This window comes from Sabethes cyaneus, chromosome 3, assembly GCF_943734655.1.
Source record: "Sabethes cyaneus chromosome 3, idSabCyanKW18_F2, whole genome shotgun sequence".
In the NCBI taxonomy this organism is placed as follows: domain Eukaryota; kingdom Metazoa; phylum Arthropoda; class Insecta; order Diptera; family Culicidae; genus Sabethes; species Sabethes cyaneus.
The window spans coordinates 154,158,820-154,177,733 of NC_071355.1; the positions used below are offsets into that span (position 1 = coordinate 154,158,820).

Consider the following 18,914-nt stretch of genomic DNA (forward strand, 5'->3'; position numbering starts at 1 on the left):
AGTTTGATATTATTCTGCCTTTCGCCACTACTCGGGATGGTACTCTTTACCAACCTAAAGGATCCACTGGTTGAAGCTGGTCATAATGGGATACTATAAAACACGTTTGTTTCCATTATTTTCCTCTACCATTCCAACTGTGTATTGGAAAGACTAGGGTAGACGCTCCATTAGTCGCGCAGCTAAGCACAAAGTAATTTCTTTTTTCTTGTTTATTGAGGTATATGCTTCAATTAATGCTTGTAGGATATAAATTTATCAAATACAAGGTATTTGTTACAAGGCAAGACAATTGCTTTCGTTAAACGAGAAGCTTTATGAAGAAAAAAATGAATTTTTCGATTCAATTTTATTGTACCAATAGTTGCGCTAATGTTCCCTTAATTAAGTTGGGTGTTCCTTTAATTGTGTTGTTCCGTATACATTGCTAGGTTTCCAGGTAAAAAACATTGACGAAAATATACGTTAATGATTAATAGTAGCGCAACTATTGGTACTACCACAACTATTGAATCAACTACCCTACCGTTGCAAAAAATTATTCAATAGCTGACTGAGCCATGCTGTATTTGAAAAGTTATCAACTTAAACTCTCATGGGTATAGTTTACGTTATTGTGGAGAAACGAAAAACTTGATGTAGGTACTGGAAAAATAAGATATATACACTGTGAAAAATAATTAACTAGGGTGGTGCGACCTCAACTTCTCGATTCCCGGTCGAGTATGTTTCCAATTACACCACCGCGCAATTTACCAACAGAGAGTTTATGTAGTAAGTTTTCTTTCGTTCACACATATATTGTATATTATATTTGTTCTTTATACAATTTCACAGCGAAGAGCATTGCACAGACAAACAGACATAACTCTTGGAAGAAAAATCAATAAAAATTATCATATCTCACATTTAGCCTGAACACTAGCACCATCTATGATCGACATCCCCAAATATCCAATAGCAATATGGGTATCCCTCGAAGTAGCAAGTATTTTTTATGGGGAATTCCCCTTCTTTCGTCAAAAAGCGCCATTTTGACCAAAACGGAGACATTCCCAACTAATCCCAAATTTGAAATGACGGTTTAATTGGTACGATGAATGGAAAACGAGTGTTATGTCTGTTTGTCTGTGAGTATTGTTTTAGTGGTCACATATTTTCACTAAAACTTATTATTAATCACTCCAACGGTAATCTATAGCTTTGATTTCAAAATCCACCTGCTAAGTTAAGTATTCTTTGCAGTCTATAATCATATTTTCTCATTTCATCCAATTTTTCGTTCCTTCACGGCAACATTTATTTTTTCCATAAGAAGCTAAAAATAGTTTGGCGCTAACAGTCCATGCAAATAGAAAAAGTTGTTGCTCTCATCAAAACAAAATTATATGATAGCAGAAGAGACCAGAATTGGGAAAGCATTGTATGTATTTCCATTGATAAAATATTATCAGTGGAAATTATCTAGGTTGAGTCCGTAAAACTCCACGTCAGTAAAATTGCACTGATCCGCTCACTTCAGTCAGAGAAGATAAATGTACATTACAACTACATAAACTACAACAAACTCATTCTTTCGATTGTGCCTGATTCAAAGAAAAGTCTCTTTAACAAGTTGCCATTCCGCAGTATCTTACATTTAGATCGCCGGAAAATTATAATGAGCTTTACGAGTGCTGAGGTTGAAAATAGATACAAAGGTGTCTTGCCAGGTGATCATCACGTGCAGGTTTATAATTGCTACCGTGCATATTTTCCGTTAGATCAACGCTCCTAATGATTCAAATTTACGTTATCGTGCTGCCTATTCTGGCACTGGCACTGGCGAGCAATAACCGGCTCGAGCTAGAATGATGCAAATCAGGATGTAGCATGGTGGCCATAAATGATCCGCAAGTACAATTGGGAGCGAATGTTAATGATTGACATTTATTCACATTGTAATTTTGTTGCTGGAAGTCTAAGACAGAGGCTAAATGTTGTGTGAGACAACTAGAATGCTCTGCTCTGCAGACTGCAATTGAATGTGTAAAGTAGGTTTATTATATATTTACCAGCGCAATGCTTAGCACTTTTATTGTTATCACATTACCAGTATATTATTTCAACAAAGTTTTTACTTAAAGTCCCTTGAGTAAAATTTGACAGAATTGGCAATTTACGAATTAATCGATAATTCAACGAATTTTTAAAATTTCTGCGGATCTATGGATCCGCTTATATCTAGAAATTTCCCCCAAACTTTACAAACAACGGAATTAACGGCATAGCAAATATTGTTCATTTTAATGAGCAGCTAATTCATAGGTAAAGGGTTTCGTTCATGCACTCTTGCAGCCAACACGAACTTGCATTATTAGCTTTGTCGGCAGATAGAACTTATCACTCCAACAATTCATGTTGATGGCGTGCTACTCGTCACTCTTAGGTTTTTGCTTCCCAACCAAAGCGTATTCTCAGGTGCTTAGTTAGCATCCATTTAAGTTTCGGTAATAGGTAGCATTTGCTCTTAAACTTCGTCCGTGTATTGCTTCACACAATCCTTTACCTATAGAAGAGCTTCAAGAAATCAACCAAACTTATAAAGTCTCTTTGCGATTTCAATTCGACCAACTTTCCATTCCAGGAACTCCCTCTTGGTGCAGCAGCAAGGAAAGAGGACAGACAGACGGCAACTCCGGCCGGGATTAGCTTACCTGAAACCAGTATCGTTCCGGTACTGTTGTGATGCGGCAGCGGGTACGGTATCGAGGTATTTCTCGGTGAAACTATTGGTAAAGCATTGACTGGGTGGTTCAACGTGTTGCCTGTTGGGGGTATGCACTGTGCCGCAGCCACTATCATGTGACTCTGCAGAAGAAGAAGAAGAAGAAAACAGATGGAGAGAACGTCGTTTTACTTATGGCTAAACATGCTCAACCGTCTACTTCACGAAGAATGGAAAATAGGTCACATTAAGACTAGCGATTTTAAAATAAATCAAACTATTCGAAACGGGCCTAATAATGGTGATTGCAATATAGTGAGCATAAGTGAGCAAGTTTTTCATTGCAAAATGGTGTGATGATTGATTTTGGGGTTTCTGCTATACTCTACCTTGCTGTTTGTGATGTTGTTATTGCAACTGGCACCGTTGGCAGCGTTCAGGTGTGACAGAATGTTGATTCCGTTCGCGCTGACTGTCGTCGCCGCAAGGCCTCCGGCTCCCGTACCGGCACTGGTAAGATTAGCGGTGGCCGTCGTTCCGTGACCACCAAGCGTTTGGGGGTTTGTATTTGGCGTTGTGGTTGAAGTGACTACAGCTACGGGACTGGTGACGGGCACGGTACCATTCGGGCCTCCCGTTGCTGTCGCTGGCGTTGTCTGACCACCAGTGTGAAGGCGACTCCGCAACGTTACCAGCTCAGTGCTCAGACTTTTCAGTTTCTGCTGTAAGTGAACGGCTTCATTCGACGAGGATGCATCTGCAAACGAGAGAACAAATAGCAGGATAAAGTGCGTGGAAATGATAGCAGATTCTCGTGCTACACTATGATTAAGATACATAAAGCGCAGATAAACAAATCATTGCAGAGAAACGCCTTTTGACTTGTTCCGTTTTGCTGGGAAATTTGTGCATTATTCGCAATTCGTAACATCAAACTGGTATGAATATCTAGATATAGGCACAAATTCGCCGCATAGGCCACAAATGCTAAAACTGGTATGAAAACTAGACTCATGAAAATAAAGTTGAACGCTTACTTTGAAGATTAAAATGAACAATGCATCCGTTTTTTGATAGGGTAAGGAACGAGTTAAGCAGTGTCACCTATTTTAATCAGTTGAACATAAATGAGCCGAAAATGCACTTTTTTATTCATATTTTCAAAATCTTTTGATAGGATCATCTTCACAAATTACTTAACCATACATTTGATTCACACAAACACAATTTATTGGGTTTCCGACAAGAAATATGATGAATTAAAAATTGTTGTCCAAAAACGTACATTTTTCAGCTGCTGAAGGCAATCGCCACCTCGCTACTAACGAATCCATCACATTTTTCAGCACTGATTACAACCACTTTAAAAGTCAAGCACTCAATTGTCATATACCATATTATTCACTCTCTTTTTTTCTATTATCTAAGGCTTTGTCACTAGCCGAAAGTTTTATTATTTTCTAACAAAACTGAAAACAAATTCTGAATTGAACCTGTTCACCAGTAGCAGCAGCTGCAGCACAACTGATGAACTATCGTGTTGCCAAGACACTGTTTCGGTTCTGGAAATAAGAATTTTAAGTTTGAAATTAACTGAAACCTCCTATGGTGAAAACGTGGTTCAATACTTTCAAGAGAAATGTATGTTCATAATTAATTTTTCTTTATTAAAAACAACACAAAAGACAGCTTTTTCAATAATTCTCGAAGATTTTCTCAGTGATTTAATAAAGCAACGATGTGTGTCAATGTTATTTGCTTTGACAACACTGTTCTGAGTCGGATCGTTTGTACTGCTATGTTTACCACTTTTGTTCTCCCACCATCCTTATGAACAGCGAGTGAGATGTCAAACTCGCAGTTTCCCATAAGAACACCAGAGAATAAAAGAGACGACGAATACCGTTTGCCGAATGGTGCGGTGAGTGTACGCCCCGATAAACAATTTAGACAGATGGCATTTTACGCACCTATGCCGATACGCTATGCCGATTACGCATCAGATGCCGATTAGTAGGTCGCGGATAGGAACGCGAACTTACTGAATAGGGGGAAAAGTTCGAGGGATTTTTTAAGGGGACGTAAAAAAAATCAGATTTCAGGATTGCTTAAAAAAGCATCTTGCGGGTGAAAATAGGTTCGGTCTGTTCAAAATTAGTTCCGCCGCTCCAACTTTTAAAGCGAAAAATCAAACGTTTAGCTCAACAATAGTGTCTTCCAATGGTAACAGCTTGATGAACTAAAGATAGCAAGAAGATTGGTATGCTGATATCCCCCACTTAGTCAACCCATCGCTTGTAATAAGGTAAAACAATCAGTGACCCGCTTAGGCTGCTTAAAACTAGTTCTTTACCCTATATTGCGAAAAATTCCATATGAATTTTCTTTCATATTTCCGCAGCGTATCAAAGAAATGGATACATTGTGCTTGAAGATCAATTTTGTCTCTGTCGCAGCAGTTTATTAATGTAAATTGCGGTTTTGTTTACTATGCATAAAATATTTACCATAAAATGTTGGGTTCACGTTTGCGGGCCAGGATCAAGCCAATTCCCCACGTTTTACCAACCAGAGCATATAGCCAAAATCAACCTACGATAATGGCAGTATTCACTTAGCCTCTAATGCAAGAGAGCCACTTTAGCGCATATGTAGAGCGCTTCGAAGAACGATACCAATCGAATAGAATATTAGCACGGGATGTAACGTTGGAATATATCACCAATCAATTAATATCCGATTTATTTCATTAAAGAACATTTATTCCTAGTTCATAAGCATTTATTAAGTAACGCACAATGGGGACGTCTTAGAGTGTTGGCCATCAAGAAACTACTGATTTATTTGAACTGCACTTATCATTACAATCCTAATCTCATCTTATTAATTTCCTCTCATGATTCGGGATCGTGTTTGTTAGCTATTGATGATAAAATTGCACGTTCGATATAATTTGTGGCTCTTTCTCATCTAACGTTAGTGTGATTAAATTGAATTCAACATTCCGGCGCCCCTTGAACTAGCTTCAAACAAACTGCTTAAATATTAGGCAAGACAAACAATAATTGGATAACTTAAACACATTAAGGGGACATAAACGACCAAAATTTTGAAAAAATTATAATATTTTTATTTCAGATTTTGATTCTGCAGTTTTTTCCGCTTATTTTGAAACGAAATTTGTAATGATCCGGCCACGGGAAGAGGCCGAAAAACGATCATGCACATAAGCTTTCCAGTGTGGCGTGGAACAACTTCGGCGGAATAAACCGCCGCTTCTGGAAAACCACGATTTTCAAACTTTATGTACCTTTTTCTCAGAAACTACACAACATATTGGAACAAACTTTTTTTTTGTTTTGTTGGTAGTAGCTTGGCAAAGACTTCTATAACTTTTGAGTTTCGTAAACAAAACACAGCTTGAGAAAAACGAGAAAAAAGAAGAAAAGATGCTTGAAAAAATTAAATTTTGTCTTCTTTTTCGTTATCTCTGGCTGTGTTTCGTTTACAAACCTCAAATGTTATAAAAGTCTTTGCCAAGCTACTACCAACACAACAAAAAAAAGTTTGTTCCAATATGTTGTGTAGTTTCTGAGAAAAAGGTACATAAAGTTTGAATATCGTGGTTTTCCAAGAGCGGCGTTTTATTTCACCGAAGTTGTTCCACGCCGCACTGGAATGCTTATGTGTATGATCGTTTTTCGGCCACTTCCAGTGGTCGGATCATTACAAATAGGGTTGCCAAGTCTGAAAATTACATAAACCGGCCGGTCGGTCCTGCCTTCAAAAAATGGGCGGGGGGGGGGAGAGGGTTGTGTCAGCCGCCGGAAGTCGGTTGACAGTTTCCCGTGTAAATGCGATAATCAGCCAGTAGTGGAGAAGCAAATGGTTGCTGGTAGGACATCGCAGTCGAAACCACAACGAACATTGAATGAATTATTGAAGATAGCTAGTTTCGGAGTGACAACTACTTGCTTCTGGTGCTAGTGAACGATTTAATGTATATTACCGCCAGAAGCAAAGTATTGTCACTGCAAAACTGGCTATTTTCAATGATCCACTGCTCAGGATGGCTAATAAATTCATTAGAAAATTTAACAAATCAGGTAAAAAGTACAAATCCAGCTTCAAATGTCGGAAAACCGGCCTTTTTGCAGGATTGACCGGCCACCGGCTTTGCACGTGAAAAACCGGCCACTTGGCAACCCTAATTACAAATTTAGTATCAAAATAAACGGAAAAGACTGCAGAATCAAAATCTGAAATAAAAAAATAATGATTTTTTCAAAATTTTTAGTCGTTTATGTCCCCTTAAAACAACCTAAGTAATTTTGTTCATATTAGATTCATCGTCGCTGGAGATTCTCTCATCTGGCAAGGGACAAATTCGACTTGCTGGCCGCTTGTAGATTCCATTTGCTGTTCTCACCGTCACGACACGAACTACATTGTCGGTCCCAGGATGTTAGAAGGGTGAGCTTTTGTCGCAAGCAACTGAGTGGTAGGGTAAGGAACGAGTTAAGCAGTGTTACCTATTTTAATCAGTTGAACATAAATGATCCGAAAATGCACTTTTTATTCATATTTTCAAAATCTTTTGATAGGATCATCTTCACAAATCACTTAACCATACATTTGATTCACACAAACACAATTTACTGGGTTTCCGACAAGAAATATGATGAATTAAAAATTGTTGTCGTACATTTTTCAGCTGCTCTTCAGCAATCGCCACCTCGCTACTAACGAATTCATCAAATTTTCAGCACTGATTACAACCACTCTGAAAGTCAAGCACTCAATTGTCACATACCATATTATTCAGTCTCTTTTTTTCTATTATCTAAGGCTTTGTCACTAGCCAAAAGTTTTATTATTTTCTAACAAAACTGAAAACAAATTCTGAATTGACGGAACCTGTTCACCAGTGGCAGCAGCTGTAGCACAACTGATGAACTATCGTGTTGCCACGACACTGTTTCGGTTCTGGAAATAAGAATTTTAAGGCGGAACCGAAAGTGGCTAACGTTATTGTGTTAGTGTGACAAATACTGTACTGTACATCTCATGTGTTCGTCAAAAACCTAAACGTTTATTTGAATATTGTATCAGTATTGGTAATATATGTCAAATAGCGGAGCTTGCAAACATAAACAGCTGATCCGCAGCCAACCGCACTGACTACAAACATCGCGAAAAAGTGTTTGTTTTCTTTATCAAGGCATTCCGATTCAATCAAAATTAACAGCAGCAACTGAATAATGCGTAGGATCACTAGGATGTTTAATTAATCCGCTTGCATCGGATTGCGTTTTTGATTCCTGCGTTTGCGTTTTGTTTGTTTACTTCACTCTAAGCTCATCGATGCGGCGAAAGTTGAAAGCTCTTTAAAAGCTCATTGATGTGACGAAAGTTTGATACTGTGTTGCTGCTTTTCCGGAAATCGCTAGTTCAACGAAATATGTGCGCAACCAAATATCTATTAACTAATTCCAGATTATACGTTTTATGAACACTTAATGATCTATATGATCAATTAAACTTATTTTCCATTAGCAATTATGTTTTGCTGAGCGTTTATTGAGACATAGCAGATCGATAAATTGAATTACAAGTTTTAAGAAATTATAACCGCGCTGGAAGCACTGATTACGTGGCGAAAGCGTGCTCTGCCAATACAGATGCATTTTTAAGGCACAAAACAATACATGCTTCGAATGGTAGCCATTTACCCAGCCATCTTTGAGCCACTTTCGGTTTCCCCTTAAGTTTGAAATTAACTGAAACCTGCTATGGTGAAAACGTGAGAAATGTATGTTCATAATTAATTTTTCTTTATTAAAAACAACACAAAAGACAGCTTTTTCAATAATTCTCGAAGATTTTCTCAGTGATTTAATGAAGCAACGATGTGTTTCAATGTTATTTGCTTTGACAGCACTGTTCTAAAGTTAGATCGTGTGCACTTCTATGTTTGCCTCTTTTGTTCTTCCACCATCCTTATGAACAGCGAGTGAGACGTCAAACTCGCAGTTTCCCATAAGAAAACCAGAGAATGAAAGAGACGACGAATACCGTTTGCCGAACGGTGCGATGAGTGTATGCCCCGATAAAAAATTTAGACAGATGGCATTTTACGCATCTATGCCGATACGCTATGCCGATTACGCATCAGATGCCGATTAGTAGGTCGCGGATAGGAACGCGAACTTACTGAATAGGGGGAAAAGTTCGGGGGATTTTTTAACGGGACGTAAAAAAATTCAGATTTTAGGATTGCTTAAAATAGCACCTTGCGGGTGAAAATGGGTTCGGTGTGTTCAAAATTAGTTCCACCGCTCCAACTTTTAAAGCGAAAAATCAAAAGTTTAGCTCAACAATAGTGTCTTCCAATGGTAACAGCTTGAAGAACTAAAGATAGCAAGAAGATTGGTATGCTGATATCCCCCACTTAGCCAACCCATCGCTTGTAATAAGGTAAAACAATCAGTGACCCGCTTAGACTGCTTAAAACTAGTTCTTTACCCTACTTTATGCGCTCACTCAATGGAGCTAGCTTTTTAACACGTAAAACGCGTTTTCGAAATACGCGAAAAATCATTGAAATTTTATTCAAATCACACCGGGTTTTGGTTGTATTCGTACATCTACTCTTCCTTTTTTTAATGATGGCAAAATATAGCAAAAAGAAATAAAGTGGTCGAAAAATAATGTTGTCCGCGCGCGTGTACTCAGTACTCCAGCGCACCTGCTCTAGGGTTAATTCAGCTCGTGAAAGGATCACTCAACATTACTACGGGGGGCAGCCCCTTCCGTAGAAGCCACCTCTATTGCATGCATGCAATTGCTAGGTTTACTGACTACAGTGTGATACATATATAGGGTATTGTCGTTATCGTCGGGCCACTGTTATGGTCGGGCCATCACGATTTTACAGTTTCAGTAACTCATGATATCTATGATACAATCATTGTAAAACTTCTTACTGTGATAGCTAACTTTTCACAATATTGTGAGTTTCAATTGAGTATTCAAAACACCCGTGCTGAATTCAGTGACGAAATCTTACAAAAAAAGTTTTCCGCACGCAATGAACTTTTCTTCAAGAAATGATTCATGAAATGCAATTATCGAGATAAATTTTGAAAATGTTTGAAGTGCGTTGTGCTGCACACGACGACTATAGAAAAACCCCCTCCAGTAAGATGTTTGAGAAGGCTAGGGTGAAATACTAGAAAAGCGTTATTTGTACAGGTCGGGCCACTTGAGTAGTCATGGTTGGGCCGCCATAATTTTAAGCACAGAAGCGCAGTAATCGCTAGAGAATGACAGTCACGTAAAATGTGACGAAATAAAGCAAAATTAATACGATAAAAACCTAGATTTTTGTTGTTTTTTGCATTGTAGTTGTACACTTCGGAAAAGACGATTGTAGCAATATTGATTTTACAAAATCACCAAAATTTCGCAAAAATGCAATTAAAAATAGGTTATTTGTTCCTATACGAGCCGTTGTTCACGGAATTCATTCTTTTCATGTCTCTATATAGAATTTCAATACGTATGTCTTAGATTTTCTGCGGTGGCCCAACCTGTACAACATGGCCCGACTATGACAACATTTTTTGTCTTCACGCAAATGCCTATAGCTTTTTTATTTTTCAAGCAATCAGTTCAAAACTTTCCGGAAATATACCTTATTCTTAGACCTTTGCAACGATGTATTTAGATTTCGCAAATTCCTTTTGAAACAAAAGTTATGGGCGAATTCCAAAACGTGGCCCAACCACGACGACAGTCCCCTATTCGAACAAAAACATGAGAATAGCGAAATATTCAGATCCATTTTTTCATTTAATGCAGTGATGGCCCAACTGCGGTCCTGCAAAATATTTTGTGCGGCCCGCGGATTGATTTGAGTGATGGTGGACTTATGAATAACTTTTTTGATGACACAGGCGTTACTCAAATCAGTCGTAATGCCTCGTGCATTTTATAGTTTCAAATGCTTTCCGTTTTAAATCTTGTGGTAATTCCCAAAAAATGATTTTTATTGCCGAATATTTTGCATTTTGTTATGCACAGGAATGGCCAGAGGAATTTGCGGCCCGCGACATCATGGGGCGATCTCGTTTGGCCCGCACATTGCCTTTGCCTGGCCATTTAAAATCACTTGTGTGCATCATAAAGGTTGAAATGGTAATGAATGACCAATTACTGTTTTATTTGTATGAGAGTCCTTATCCTCCTACCACAGGGGTAAGGGGTCTCAAACTATCATAAAATAAATAAATTCATGCCTCCAAAAATCCCCACATGCCAAATTTGGAGCCAATTGCTTGATTAGTTCTCGAGTTATGAGGAAATTCGAATTTCATTTGTATGGGAGCCCCCCTCCTAAAGAGGGGAGGGGTCTCAATTTACTATAGAAAAAAATCTTGCCTTCTGAAACCCCTACATTCCAAATTTGGTTCCGTTTGCTTGATTAGTTCTAGAGTTTTGAGGAAATTTGTATTTCATTTGTACAGGAGCCCCCCCCCCCCTCTTAGAAGGAGAAGAGGTCTCAGTACACCACAGAAAAAAATCGTGTCTTCTGAAACCCCCACATGAAGTGTAGGCTTTTTGAAGTCGTTACACGCGGCACGCAATACTTCCATGGAAATGTCATCCCATATCTTGTTGATAACTTACTTAAATTTATCCAAATTATGATATTTATAATCCTTGAGCTTCTGCTGCATGTACCCTACACAAAAATCCAGAGGTTCAAATCAAGAAAACTTGGAGGCCATTCCTTTTCCGATATGAAATCCGTCAGATTGGTTTTGCACTAAGTCTTCACAAGATTTGCAGTGTGGGCAGGAGTTCCACCCTGTTGAAAGCAGTAATATTCTTCACTATACATTCCCCGAACGTGAGAAATCAAATTTTTTTCTAAGACCATTTCTAGATAGTATTTTGCGTTATCTTTCACACCCTTTTCAATAAATACAAGAGGAAGTTTCCCTTTCTTTGAAATGCCTCCCCATGCCATAACCGCTGATGAATTTTGGTATCGTGGTACATTCCATTTGTGGTCTGGAACGTCGATGATCGAAACCGACCACAACCGATCATTTTGAATATGATGCGGGGTTTGAAGAACAAACAACTTCTCATCAGAAAAGCTCACTTCAAAATCACCGTGCCGACGGAGCAGCAGTTTGCTTCTTTCCTGCCGTTTTTGTTAATTACTTCCGTTAATTAATGGATTTTACGTTTTTTGAATGCTTCCACATCCAGATCCATTTTGAAAATTCGACGAAGAAATTCCCTGTTGATATTCAGCTCAACTGCCATTTTCCGTGCGGACCGATCGCAACTGCGACGAATTCGCTCTCGAACAGCCTTTTTGACCTCTACAGTACTAACGCCTCGTTTTCTTTCGGGTTTTTACGGTTTTCAACGCATCCCGTCTCGACAAATCTTGTTACTGTATAGTATGCAAATCCTCCTTTTATGCCGAGATTTTTTAGGTCACGAATAATAGAGCTGCATGCAGCACTGTTTCGGAAATTATTTATTATCAACGACCGTAACTCGAACATTACGGTCGTACGTGTACGTGTAAACCGAGCGAGACACAATACGAAAATGAAACTACGTCAAATAAGACTAAAGTCACGATGACACACACATGGTATTAGTTTGATTGTATTAATTGTATATGCCGTTGCAAGCATAAAATGATTCTTGTTCGAATATATATGTGTCACACTGTAATATGGATTATCCTTTAGTTGAGTACAAGCGAGCGGCAATGACTAAGGCCATTATATTGCGGCGGTTATGAAAAATCCGCCTGCAGCGGCAGTGATAACGCGCTCGGGAGATAACCGCGAGATAAACGCAATATTAAAATTTAGGTTTTATGGTTTGCAGTTCTACAAAATAACAGTTTTGTAGCATGGTTTTGATGAAAATCAATTGATTTAGTAAATTTTCATGTATTAAATTGCAGAAATCAGCTCTGCGGTGATCTTTTGATGGTTTGGCTCAACAGTCAAGATAACCGCAATGTGAGGATTTTTCTTGCAATCTGCAATATATCCAACATTTGAGCAGATCGAAGGCCACGTATATTTTCTTTGACATACGGCCATTCGCGATTCAGTCATGTGCGTTTCAACCTTTCGTGTTTTGGCCATTTGTGATTTGGCTATTAAATCTATTATGGTATAATGTTTGTTTGTCCGTTTGTGTTTCGGATTTGGCCATTCGTACTAAGGTAATCCGACTCACCCGTTATGCAATGCTTCATAAAGGGTGTCCCACATCAAATTGCTCCACGGAAACGCTGTAGAAAATTACTTATTCGACCGATCCTTTTCAAACATTCAGACAATAAAATATAACCCATTAGCAAGCTTTTGGCAAATTTATTGCATTCAACGTCAATACCATAACCGTATACTCGCACCTTACGCTTAACTTGGGATTCTCCTCAAATGCTTCCACGACACGCTTGTGATCCTGATCACTAATAGAACATCCATTCTGACCGCATTTCTCCTTCCGTGCGATGCTCAGAGTTTCGTAGTAACGTTTAACCACACGACTCACAGTTGAGTGCACGGTTCCGAGTTGTTTTCCAATGTTCCGATAAACTAGTTAAGGATTTTCCTGATATTTGCGCAAAATCAGCTCGCGACGTTCTTTCTCGGGTGACGCCATTTTTTCCAATTTTCGAAAAACTGACAGTGATAAAGTACAGTGTAAACAATACACTCTAAACTACTTCTACCCAACGTTTTGGGTAGGGGGCAATTTTCTACAGCGTTTCTTTTTGAGTCGATTGGACATCTTGCAAGCTAACGGTAGATTATCTAATGTCCATTATGTCTGCCAAAAGTCGTCGAGAAATCCGTTCGAATTTAAAAAATCTCTGAAAAAACAGTGTTAATTCAAAACTCGTCATAAAAACACGTTAATTCGAAAATCGTAAAAAAACGTGTAAAAAGAAACTTGAGTGTATAGCTGCCGAAAGTCGGGAGGTTACGGTGGGCCGACCACGTCACAGGGTATCGGATGACAGTGCAACGAAATCTGTTCTCTTCACCCAGATCAAGACTGACGTACAAAACGACTGACAAGAAGATGACGACGAGCTCAAGGCCGAGTGGTGCGAAGTGAAGTGGCTGACACGGCAGGAGCCACCCCAGTTCCATGCTGCTGATGATGGTTACGAATACCTAAGCAAAGATCGGGCGGAATTGATGGAACGAACTGATAAATAACGGGGTTTTTTTGAGCATTCAAATGTATATCCTTTATGTTAGGAGCGGCCCAAAACAGCGTCCACGTTAGCGGAGCTCCTATATTTTCCTTGTACCAGCGTGTCAATCTAAACATGCTGTTCATAACGAGCTTCTGGCGAGACAGTGGGTTGAGGTAGGCTCGGAAAGTCACATTTTAAAAGCAATAAATTTCAAATAATATAGCACCAAAGAACAAGGCTACAAAACAAGAACTTCGACTAGAAACTAAGAAAATAGAGCTTCAAATGGCTTCGCTTCGTAGAATGCGAGATTTTGGACGAACTACAACGCCGTTACTGCATAGTTATAGAGCTAAAGGAACTTGAACTTTTAAACATCTGCATTGTTGACTTTTCTCGGTGGCGATGGCAATTTTTGGTGTCACTCTATGGAATATCGTGACCAACAGTTTGAGTTATTGATACATTTCTCAGTTTATTCCGTTACTCTGCATTTAATTTTTAATTTTTTTGCTGTCACAATTAAGTGAGTGACTGACTTTCTCTGCTCGTACACATTCTATACCTAGCATTTATAGTGAAAATTATAGTAATCATCGATCTCAGTTCCTTCGAATTAATAAGGTTTCCCTTTATTTCATTTTGCTGTATAATCTAAATAAAATTCGCTGCATTGACTCTAGTAATTACACACATTTGATTTTATCATGTGCTAAATATTTATTTTTGTTACTTAAAAATAAATTTTTTACCGTAACAACCATCATTTTAATTTCAATGCATTGAATTACACAGGTACTTTTACGACTTTCATTTTTTTTTCTCACAGCAAACACCATACCCTGCGGTATTCCACCAACTTGAAATGATTTCTTTCAGCAGAAGGTACCAATTTAGGTTTACTGTGGTCCGCTTCATTAAGCTCGCGGTGCCGCAAAATGTGCCTCGCTGTCGCATTGGTGATATCTGTTTAGCGGGCACTGCTTGCGACCATAAAAAACCCTTGCAGAAAGAACAATCTCAACTGCAAACTGGGTTTATGCTAGCCGGCCAAAACAAAATGAACCACTCATTTCTGACGCACACAATTATTTCGTAATTTTACCACACCGAAACGCCTCAGAATGATGACGGGGTTCACCCGAAGAAAAAGTCAGAAAGCTGACGGAGTGATTATTATAACGGGAAACGGTTGGCCTCGACGGCCTTCGGATCGACACTGGGAAATGCCCCCAAAATGGGCCGCGAGTTTTTTTTGTTTTATTTTTTTTCGAGTTTTGTTTTTACCGTCAACGAAAATGTGCCATTGATACCTAGCCCGGGAGACCTGTTCTGTTACATGTCAACGGTAAACGGATGACGAATACGCAGAAAGAGACAGTTTGACAGCTTCGGAGTATGAAATCCTTTCCAATATTATCAGTAGTGACAGCCCCAACTGTTGTGGACAATCCACTGGATATCGCCGCAACCTCAAACTGGAGCAGATTGTTTCGCGGGATGACGTGGTTTGCGCCAACAGCAGTTGACATTCCGTTCGTCGTCAGTGGTGTTATTTGAGAATTTTAATGATATAATAAGATTAAGATCAGCGTCAGTTGTGAACATCATTTACCAAGAGGTAATTGCTGGTCTGGATGTCGTGGCACCTGGCAATTATCTGCGTGTATGTTTTATTTTTCCGTCATCGGTGGACACGCAGTGGAAATGCCACTGTTGCGGAATCGGTTTCTGTCTGTTGGAGGGTAATGATAACGTTTTAGACTCTTGGCCTAAACTTGTTCTTATGATTAACCTGAGAATGAACTGTGCATAGTCATCTAATGCTGTGCGAATATACTGCGATCGAAATTGATTATATAGGCTTGTAAAGCGTTAATTAACTGTAAATCGGTAAGTAAAAATAATAAATGAAATTAATGTGTAGTCGTTTGTGAGTAATGTAGAAAAGTTTCTTGCAATCTAATGTATAAATTGATTTGAAGGGTATTTGTATTTTAAAGTAACTGGGGCCATGTTATTCGAATTCAGTGGGTCAGTATTCACATGCTCATGAAAATTCCTCATCGTCTCTTTGCAATCTTATGTCATTAGTTATAAATTTCGGAGATGAGAGGATTGACAGGTCAGGCTCGATTATCCGGAATAACGAAAAAAATCACACCAGATAATCGAGCCATATTTTTTTAATAAAATAAAAATAAAAATAATCCAAGTAAAAATAATTAAACCTAAACGGACTGAATTGAATGAACCACATAATGGGATTGAATTCGGAGTTTTCCCATACTTTTTTAAAATAAAGAAACGAATATTATGACTTCCGGATAATCGAGCCGTTTTTTCGGATATTCGAGTCACGTATAATCAAATCTCCGGATAATCGAGGACACAGTCATAAAACGAGTTCGGCTCTAGAGTTCGACATACCTTTAAAAAATTTCAACCATTAAAAGATTCCAAATCTCACGTTTTATTAGCATACGAGAATACAAATCCCAGAAGCGATCTATCAAAGGGAGAACGCTCGATATATCTTCGTTTGAGTCCGTGAACAATCACGATGCAGCGATCAGCATTCACGCCACTTACACCAAAGACTCAGATTGAAATCGAAAATCCGCAAAGGTCACGCATGACCTAAGCTGTTAAAGTGACTAAAACAGCACTCAAATTCACATGATTCTATTACATGCAACCTAAGACGATGTAGTATTAGTTTATAATATGGGTGTTCACAGCAAAACGAAAACGAATCGCACAGAGTCCCTGGGGTTCTTCGAACAGGAGTTGTGTGGAGAAAGTTTATAGAAGATTCGCACAAAATGCCTTGGCTATAGAACTAGGTATAGCCTCGGTTTACTTATAACTTGGTAAAGAAATCGCCTTTGCTATGAAATAGGAATACATACTCGGGATTCTGAAAGGAGCAATCCTGGTATTGGTAAAACATTATGATGTCTGCTGGATGCGTTCCCCACCATAACCCGATTATTGTGCGAAAAAAATCATTCTCTGATGACATTTTTTCATTAGATACCTTGTAATTTTAATCTTGTAAATACGGCTGCGGAAGGCTTCATTGGATTCGCTGAGAGAAGTCGACGTAACGACTGGTTCGACGAGGAATGCCAGAGGATGTTAAATAAGAAGAATGGAGTGCGGGTTACGGTGCTGCAGCAGGGGACCCGTCAAACCGTGAAACGATATAGACAGAACCGAAGACAGCAAACCCACTTTTTGCGGGATTGGGTAAAAATCGCCACCAGGAAGAAATTAAGTGCGAGGACATGGAACAGCTGTATCATTCTCAGAAAACGCGTAAATTCTACAAAAAACTGAAAGCATCCCGCAAAGGTTTTGTGTTAAGAGCCGAAACATGTCTAGATAAAAACGGAGGGATCTTGTTGGATGAACGTGAGGTGGTCGAAAGGTGGAAGCAGCATTACAATGAGCACTTGAATGGCGCACAGACGGAATACCAAGACAGCAGAGAGAATGACTACATCAGAGTAGTGGATGATGGTGATGTACCGACCTCCACAATAGGTGAAGTGATCGAAGCCATCAAGCAGCTTAAGAACCACAAAGCAGTTGGGAAAGATGGCATCGTTGCGGAGTGTATCAAGATGGGTCCGCGTGGGTTGGCTACCCGTCTGCACCGGCTGATAGTTAGGATCTGGAAAACAGAACAGCTACCGGAGGAATGGAAGAAGTGAGTAAGATGCCCACCATACAAGAAGGGCGACAAGTTGAAACGTGAGAAATACCGTGTGAACACGATTCCCAACGCCGCCTATAAAGTGTTTTTTCAGATCATCTTTCGCCATCTATCGCTGCAAGCAAACAAATTCGTGGGAATGTATCAAGCCGGTTTTGTGGACGGGTGATCGACAACGGAATAAAAATTTGTGTTGCGGCAGATGCTTCAAAAGTATCGCCAATACCAAGTCCCTACATAGTCGCCCCATTCACAGATTTCAAAGCCGCTTATGATACTATCCTATACCTCCCAGCTGGCCTCGAGGTAAGACGCTGGTCTAATAAGCCAGTCGTCGTGTGTTCGAATCTCGGCTGGGAGATGCTATTAGAGTCAATAGGATCGTAGAACTGACACTGTCCTGCACTGTCCGCACTGTCCTGTATTCTAACAGCTGGTTGCGAAGTCTGTAGTATAAAAAAACAGAAGGTCAAATTTCTATAACGGAATTAGCACCCAGGCGTTGTCTTGCTTATGATACCATCGACCGTGCAGAACTATGGAAAATGATTAACCAAAACGAGTATCCTGGGAATCCTAGTTAGTTAAGTCAACAGCCAGTCGTCGTATGTTCGAATTTCGACTGGGCGGTGCTGCTATAGAGTTAATCGGATCTCTGTATTAGCCCCGTAATTATCCTGTACTTCAATAAACGGCTGCGAAGTCTGTCGATAAAGAAGGGTCAAGTTCTTTAGGACGTTTATACTCATGGCTTTACTTTGTCAAGGCTGATTAAGGCCACGATGGACAGTATAATGTGCAGTGCGAGAATATCAGGCACGTTATCAAGTCCATTTGAAACACGCAGGGGACTTCGACAAGGCGCTGGTATTTCCTACCTCCTGGTCAACATCGTACTGGAAGGTGTTATAAAACGGGCAGGTTTTAACGTGCAGGGCACAATCTTCAATTAATCCAGCCAATTTATTTGTTTCGCTGACGACTACTAGTACTAAGCTAAAACGTAAAGCAGAGAAGGTTGGATTAGTGGTGAATAAGTCTAAAACCACTGTTACCGTTCGTCGGTAACTTTATTTTGTGTGGCAATATAGGGCCCAAATTATGTCCAGATAGCTTAATTAGTATTGCAAACGCGGGATGGTGAATACGGCATGGTCGGCATTTTGACCTGCAGAGCTGTGGTGAGCCAGTGCACTGAGCTGTTGGATGGAGCCAGGAAGTCGGCAGTG

General features: G+C 39.4%; 1 protein-coding gene across 1 annotated transcript in view; it reads right to left on the minus strand.

The window, feature by feature from the left end:
* The window catches only part of LOC128740293 (myosin-G heavy chain), a 147,448-nt gene that overhangs the window by 42,883 nt on the left and 85,651 nt on the right, over positions 1-18,914 (minus strand). The window contains exons 3-4 of the mRNA XM_053835831.1: positions 3,097-3,464; positions 2,697-2,850 (exon numbers count right to left, since the gene is read on the minus strand). Coding sequence (XP_053691806.1) covers positions 2,697-2,850; positions 3,097-3,464 — 522 coding nt within the window. The remainder of the gene's footprint in view (positions 1-2,696; positions 2,851-3,096; positions 3,465-18,914) is intronic.